Genomic DNA, 8,297 nt, shown 5'->3' with positions numbered 1-8,297 from the left:
TGGCATTATTATGAATTTAATAATTAAAAATAAAGAATAAAAAAAGGCATTTCCCTATAAAATGTGAAAGGCAAATGCAAAAAATAATATATATTTATTTATCTTTTTAATTTCGTTTGGAGTACTTTTGTCTAAGAAAAGAGCATGGAGCCCACTACAAGTTAAACTTCAAACTTCAATGTTTGACCCCCAACCTTTCTTATTGGAGAGAGAGAGAGAGTTTTGTAACAAGAATAGATAAAAGACAAGAATAATATTAATTCATACATGAATTAAGAGAAGTCCATGAACAGAAGTCAATACCCGAACCATACTTTTTTCTTGAGGTGTTGTACAGTGACAAAAAAGAGAGATGGGGAATGCAAAGGAAAAAAAGGGAAAAAGGTGAGAGAAAAACCAACAGGAAATACAAGTATGGTGCGTTCTTGACTCCCTCTTTTAAGACTACTCTTCCAACGTAAATATAGCAAAACAACAACCGAAAAAAAGAAGCAAAAAGCCTTGCCCAAAAAACTAAAAATTGTAGTTGGTGTAAAATGTAATGCACCTTGGCAGCAAAACACAGCAGCAGTAAATAATCAGCTTCAGCTCTTGATGAGAGGGCATTCAAATTCCCAACTAACCCCATATACTTTTTCCAGCATTGAATACCCTCCAGCACAAAGAGACTGAGAACCTGACTGATCAGTATATTTAAGGATGGTCGAGCCAAAAACAGTTGGTGTAGCAGATGAAGCAGAGTCATTAGGAACTAGGACAATTCAAGGCAGCCTTAATTTGCTGGACAGTGGTGCCGATAAGGTTATTAACAGTTGTCACCGACTCCAAGTTAAGCTTAGCTGATGGCAGGCTGCTCACAAGTATCTGAAATGCTACTGTAATTAGTGAACCACCTGACCTCCCGTGCCCGTGCGTGCTAGAGCTCGTCGATGCACCATCTCCCTGCTCGGCTCGACCGTCTGGTGATATGGTGAACCCTGATGGTAGTAGAGGAATGTAGGAAGGATCTTCACCGCTCATTGCTATGTTTATAGCTGGTAGATCAACCGGGCAGTACACAATAAGTGAACCTGACGAATCCATGCAGCTCTCTTGAAGTATCAACATATTGTTCTGGCTATTGTTTAAAGCCTGCTCATGGAATTTCATAGCGTAACAAAATTAATGGACTACATTTTAATTCCTCTCAAAAACGAAAACAAAAACAAAATGAGAAATGAAACCAAAACCCAATTCAAAGTTCAAACACCTACTCTAAGAACAGATATGCAGTTTCCAGGATGTGACCCGTTTGCTATATGAGCAACCTCCTGCACCGCATTGCCATTGGAGAGAACATCCCACTATATGGAAAGGAAATTAATTTTATCGATATGCTTAATAATTTCACACTTATTGATCGTATAACAGATTGACATCCAACATTTAATTATACAAATACCTGTGGTCTAGTTCTTTCATCCTTGAAGAAATTGAAGACATTTTGGGGGGAAATTGGAAGCCAAATAGTAGTAGCTGCACTAAGAACCACACCGTTGGGTTGGCCAGGATCCGTGCTCTTATGGACAGTCACTCGAACTCCTACCTCATTCAACCCAGAAAGTGTGGTCCACCGGTGGCCGTTTGATGTGCTAATGCTTGAACAGAAATTGTTTACCATTCTTTGGGCAAGTTTCATCATGCTTCTTTTGCCATCGGCTGATGGAATTACTGGAAGTAGAACATACACGATGTAACAGGTTCAAAACAAGGCTACAAAATTAAGCATTTATTCAGAATATGTTGCTGAAATTACCTCCTTCAAGATCCCGAGTAGTAGAAGTGCCCGTCACCATAAGACAAGCAAACCTTTCACACATCCTCTTAAGAGTAGCAAGCCATCTTTGAGCTCCAAATGCCAACCCACTATGAATAAGATCTCTGTGGAACCGATGAGTTGGAGCTTTGTCTTCAATTTCCACATGTTCCACCCAAGTAACCTATATTCCCACATTTGAGATGAGGGTATGAGTAAATTACACTAATGCTTATGGAACTACCTGAGGAGTAAACACATTTAATGACTAATTTGACAACCTTGGAATACCCATTGGGCATGTCCTGAATCAAGCATCCAGAGGGAAGCCGGTGAGATCGATATTGAGAAGCAAATTGGTTATCACGAGAGATATCATAAGAGACATCTACAATTGCCCACGACCCTTGCTCAATTTGCTGACAGTAACGGAGGAAATAGAACTCCCTAGTAGGTACAAGCGGTGAAAGCACCTGCAACTCTTCATACATCTGCAATTAATAATAACTTTCATGTGAGTAAATCTTCAAACATGATTGTACCGTATATAATTAGTATTGAAACCAGGAAAGAGAGTTCCTAGTACCAGTTGCAAAGAGCCACTATGACTACCCATCATTCCGGATGATATCACTTCTAAAGTCCTTGCCATTGAGACAATTGTGGGGAATAGCTCCACCCACTTGTTCTGCAAACTCAAACAAGTTATAACTTATTAGATAGAGTCTTAAAAGGTTAAAGCTTTGGGGATACCAATTAATACTTACTAGTTTGTGTGTACTGACAAGGATAGAAGGAACTTACTGAGTCCATAAACATATCAACCAATGCTAAACCATTCATGATAACAACGCATGAATCCCTGGAAGCCTCAATCCGCACGTGGGGGTTTTTCAAGTTAGCATTACCCCTTGGAAAAATCCTTTCATAGCTTTCAAGATCAAGAACATCCCTCCCATCAGTCGGGGACTTCATCCACAAGGGATCGTTGGTTTGAAGAAGCCTTAGTAATTCGTTCATGGCAGTGGCAGCAATATCTGTCATGAGGGACTTGTCCATGTCCGAAAGGCAAGCGGGCTGAAAAGGCGGCAAACTTGGTAGAGTCGATGAACTCCCCGGAAGAAGATCAAGATCAAGAGAAGGTCCACTAATCCCTTGGCCTCCAAAACTTCCCATTGATAAGTCCAATGAAGAAATAGGGATGGGCTGTACTGGTGGGAGTTGAGAAATTGGCCTTCCTATGTACTTGGCCGCAATGCTTGATACTCTATCAAGCTGCAAAATAATATACCAAAGAAAAAACTAAGACACAATCGAGTAGATGAACAAAATAATTGAAATAAATACCATAAAAATAAAAAATAAAAATTAAAGAGAGAGAGAGTAATGAAATAATACACAAGTTGAAGTAGATTACCTCTTCTTTCAATTGGGCATTCTCTATTCGGAGTTTTTGTTCATCAAAGTAGGAATCTTCGGTAACCGGAGGGCCCCCGCAAGAGGGGCAGATGACATTTCTGAGTGCCTCTCGGATTGCTATGTTCTCACAACGGATCTTATCGTTTTCTGCCCGAAGGGCACTGTTATCAGCTCTCTCATGTTGAGCCTGAATAGCAATGGCAGCCAATAAGGCATGCATATACTACATAAAAAAAATACTAAAATCTATTGGAAAGTGAGAAAGAGAGGGAGTATTAGCAATATATACCTTCATCTGGGTCCTCCTGTTTTGGAACCAAAATTTGATCTGGCGAGGAGCCAAGCCTAACTCCCTACTTAACTGTAACCTTTGCTTCTCATCTGGGTGAGGGCACTCCTTGAACATCCTTCATTCCAAAAATCACAAAGATAGACTCAGAAAGTAGCAAGAAACCCCATCATCATTCATAAACCAAAAACAAAAACAAACAAAGCCAAGGCAACCAAAAAAAAAAAAAAAAGCAATCAAACAAAGAATGTTATAGAAAGCTATAATGCAAGAGCGCTATGAAATAAGAACTTCAAGGTTTACCCTTCGAGTCTCTGAATCTGGTGAGCAGTGTGACGATGGTAGCGCTTCTTCCTCCGACCTTCGGAGGAGGCATCGTGGTGGTCCCCACCGCCACCTCCTCCGCCGAACTCCATATCTATATCTATATACGTATATATATGTTTAGTATAGATATAGACTTGGCTAGGGCTAATAAGCTCTCTCACTACAAGTACAACAACAACACACTCCCACTCTCAAAGTGTGTGTGAATCAGCTAATCTCCCCCATTAAACAAAAAAGACAGCAAGCAAACAAAGAAAGAAAGACAAGAATTTTGGGCGGTGCTTCGTTTATAAGGAAATGAAGACACAGAGACAGCATATAATAAGAGAAGTCAAATAATACTAAAAAACACTTTCAAAAATCACAAAACCCATGAACCGTTTTGTTTTTTTTATATTTATAATTTGATGATGAAAACTTGAAAAAGAGAAACGGCTAAAAGGAATATATAATAGTATCAAAGATTATATATCGGCATGATTTTGGAGAGTGAGTTAAGGTGCACACTCTCTCTCTCTCACAAATAACACAACAGACGAAATCTTGGGGGCGTAATTAAGTAAGAGAAAAGCAAAGAAAGAGAAAGAGAGAGAGAGAGAGAGAGAGAGAGAGATAGTGTATAGACCCAGTAGTAGTGTAGTAGAGTGTAGACCTGACCAGCCACCCTCTCTCTCTCTCTCTCACCTCTCCTTACTCCTTACGCAGTAGCACCAACTATAAGTCTATATAAGTAGTATCTATCTATCCCAAAAATAATAAATAAATAAAAATGTAACTGATGGATTTTAAAAGCATTGCCTCTGATAACACGGAGTCTGGGCTTTTAAATTCTCACACAAACAGTCTCTCTCTCTCTCTCTCTCTCTCTCTCTCGGCCAGGTGTGCACCAATACATCATTTATTATGAGGACGATGTCGCCGGCGACCGTTTCTGACATTACCCGGCGGGATTTCGTGTTATGACAAAACTATCCCTTTTTTTTTTTTTTCCGTTTGGTTTCCTCATAATATTTCCTTGTCTCACTCCCTCTGGCCCCTGCTTTCCTTTTATTTTATTTTGTTTTTAAGTTTCTCTCTCATCATTCTACTCTTGTCTTGGTTTGGTTCCTTTACACACTCTACAAGGTAAAGATTTGCCCAAAAGTCAAACTTAAACTCTACCATTTCAAGTGGGACCCCGATCTTCTGAATTTAGCTACTTATCCTGCACACCTACAATGACTATTTAGCTTTTGATTATAACATCGGGACCCACATTCTTAATCAGATATTTTTACATGTGCAAACAAATATTAATTATTAAAACTTATTAAAATTTAATGTACTAGAATCATATTTAGATCCTTTATTTTTTTCTTTTTTTCTTTTTTCAAAGAGAGTAATCATTCTCCCTCGTTAAAAAAATATATATACACATATAATAAATACATAAAAATAATTTTTTTTAAATCGTTTTTGAGACCATTTGTAAAGGAAAATAATTTTACATTGCTAATTGAGAAGATGAATTTTGATAGTTATAGTTTGAGTAAAACATGAATCTTAATTTTATGGAATTTGATTTTTTTCTCACTTTCAAATTTTTATTATTTGATATTTTATTTTGAAAATGAGGTATCTTTATATTTAATTTATCTTATCATTAAATCAATTTTAATTTGACAACAAGATTAGTTTTATAAATACAAAAATTGAAAATAATAAGTCCTCTATATAATTTTTTTTTATTGATACAATAAAATTTTAACTTATGATGTTTCAATTTATGATAATTTATATTTATCAATGCAAGGCATCAATCAGTATTTCATATAAATAGATTATGAATCACAGATATAATATCTCTTATTTGATGATAAAAAAATTTACAAATCGAATTAACTGGAATCCACAATATTTTTTAAATAAATATACATGAAATTCAACATCACAAATAATCCAATAACCACTAGATTATCACTTACCCCTAATTATATGTAAAATAAAATTTATAAAAAGAAAAAAGAAAAAAGAGAGATTAATAATTATGGTTAACTTTTGTCCAAGTCAACTTGAACTTTGGTCAAGCTCATAATCTTTCGATTTGTCATACTATATCATATTATATCGTATCAAAAAAGTTGTGATTAGAAGTCGTGACTAAGCTAAGTGGCTTCATCAAATTGTAGTAAAGACTTAGAAACCATGGTTACACCAAATGACTTCACCAAATTATAGTAACTTTTTATATATATAGAAACAACAATTTATCAATTCTTATCAACTTCTCAATTACTGCTTTATCGGTTTTTTGGATAAACATAAAACTTAATTGTTGATATAAAGAAGTCATTATTTTGTTAGAAGAACATCATTATTTTCTTTTCCTCATTGTACAACGTGATTTTGCATAAATAAAGTCTACTATCGTTTCTATCTTAAAAAAAATTATTAATATAAAAAATAATTCCCCCTTAATGTATAAATACAATTTTTTATGGCATAGCTTTGTAACCATCATAAGCTACTTTTAAATAAATAAATAAATAAATTCTTTTGTTTCCTTTTTTATTTTTTGAGCCTAAACTTTGTGTGTTATCTTTTATATATTCTTACGCATAGCTTCTTCTTTTTTTTCTTTTTTCTTTTTTTATATAGAAACATTATATATTGTTCTAATCAATTTTTTCTCTTCCCCATTATCAATAATTCTCTTTCTCTTATAATTTCTATGTTAATTATAAATCTAACTCTCTTTTTGTTTTTGTTTTTTTTTTTTTTCTTATTACTTATGTAATTCGAATTTTGTGAAATACATGGTAGAATGCTTTATCAAACCCACTCTACCATCCACGCCATTACAAGTATGTATTTCTCATAAAAGGCAATTTTAAGTTCATGAAATTCATTATATAAACCTCTATAATTTTTATGCTTTATCTATTCATTATTTAAGAATTCTCAAATTTTGTATTCCATCCTACAACAAGGGTTTCATCTTTTTTATTTCTAAGTTGTATTTGTGTTATGTTTATATGTACGTTATTAGATTAAATTAATTTTATTGAATAGTAAAATTTAATCTCTTATAATATTTGATAGGTATTCCTTTCCCGGGCATGCCAACAAATAGTAGTTCAAATCATTTTCAACTATCAAATCCGGGTAGAAGTATAAGTAAATAAATAAAAATGATTTGTGCAATTGAATGTTTTTTTTTTTTTTTAATATCTAACATTTGAGCTTGAGTTAATTTGAATGTAGAACCCCTTTTCCTATTGAATCAATGTTTCTCCAAATATTTTATTTTTGTTGTTAGTAATATTATATGTGTGTGGAAGAGATTGTCTAACATTATGAGCATGTAATTTTTTTTTTAATTCCACTGTAATTAATTTATTTATATGGGTTTTACAAATATCAATATTTATACCTATATTAAGCACCCACAAGACGTTTGAATAATATTCATGGCTTCGATGACTAGATCACCATCATCGGTCGCTGGAGTGGAAACTTTGGCCACCAAATTGCCAGCTTTGGCTATCCAGCCCACCAGATTGGTGACCTAGTTGCTAGACGAGGTGAGGGGAAGTCATTGTGTATTTTTGTAAAATTTATATGTACGTTATTAGATTAAATTAATTTTATTGAATAGTAAAATTTAATCTCTTATAATATTTGATAGGTATTCCTTTCCCGGGCATGCCAACAAATAGTAGTTCAAATCATTTTCAACTATCAAATCCGGGTAGAAGTATAAGTAAATAAATAAAAATGATTTGTGCAATTGAATGTTTTTTTTTTTTTTTTTAAATATCTAACATTTGAGCTTGAGTTAATTTGAATGTAGAACCCCTTTTCCTATTGAATCAATGTTTCTCCAAATATTTTATTTTTGTTGTTAGTAATATTATATGTGTGTGGAAGAGATTGTCTAACATTATGAGCATGTAATTTTTTTTTTAATTCCACTGTAATTAATTTATTTATATGGGTTTTACAAATATCAATATTTATACCTATATTAAGCACCCACAAGACGTTTGAATAATATTCATGGCTTCGATGACTAGATCACCATCATCGGTCGCTGGAGTGGAAACTTTGGCCACCAAATTGCCAGCTTTGGCTATCCAGCCCACCAGATTGGTGACCTAGTTGCTAGACGAGGTGAGGGGAAGTCATTGTGTATTTTTGTAAAAATATTTACCAAAAATTTAAAGGTAAAACATTTTTCAATTTTTTATAAAAAAAAATTTATAGTCAATGGAAAATATTTTATAAGTTTGACCATATTTTAAATGCAATTAAATACCTACAAATGGGAAAAAAATTCAAAAAAAAAATTACTTCAAAACAAACAAAACGTTGTTGTTGTTATTATTATTATTGGAAGAGGAGTGAGTAAAAAAATAAAATAAAAAATAAGTGACAAATAGATTTTGAGGTTGAAAAGCACTCCAAAAACTATTTTTAAGAGCAAAT

The 8,297-nt window shown here is 33.8% G+C and overlaps 1 protein-coding gene across 1 annotated transcript; it reads right to left on the bottom strand.

The window, feature by feature from the left end:
* Positions 1 to 234: 234 nt before the first annotated feature.
* LOC126703057 (homeobox-leucine zipper protein HDG11-like) lies at positions 235 to 4,524 on the bottom strand. The gene is made up of 10 exons (XM_050401961.1): positions 3,807 to 4,524; positions 3,504 to 3,621; positions 3,213 to 3,401; positions 2,600 to 3,070; positions 2,382 to 2,483; positions 2,077 to 2,286; positions 1,796 to 1,979; positions 1,442 to 1,710; positions 1,254 to 1,343; positions 235 to 1,131 (listed from the first exon to the last, which is right to left on the bottom strand). The coding sequence occupies exons 1-10, from the start codon at positions 3,917 to 3,919 to the stop codon at positions 745 to 747; spliced, it is 2,133 nt and encodes a 710-aa protein (XP_050257918.1). The 5' UTR covers positions 3,920 to 4,524; the 3' UTR covers positions 235 to 744.
* Positions 4,525 to 8,297: the final 3,773 nt, after the last annotated feature.

The sequence above is a fragment of the Quercus robur genome, chromosome 10, assembly GCF_932294415.1.
Source record: "Quercus robur chromosome 10, dhQueRobu3.1, whole genome shotgun sequence".
Taxonomy (NCBI): Eukaryota; Viridiplantae; Streptophyta; class Magnoliopsida; order Fagales; family Fagaceae; genus Quercus; species Quercus robur.
The sequence above is the reverse complement of the archived record's forward strand: the minus strand, read 5'-3'. Positions and strand labels throughout refer to the sequence as shown.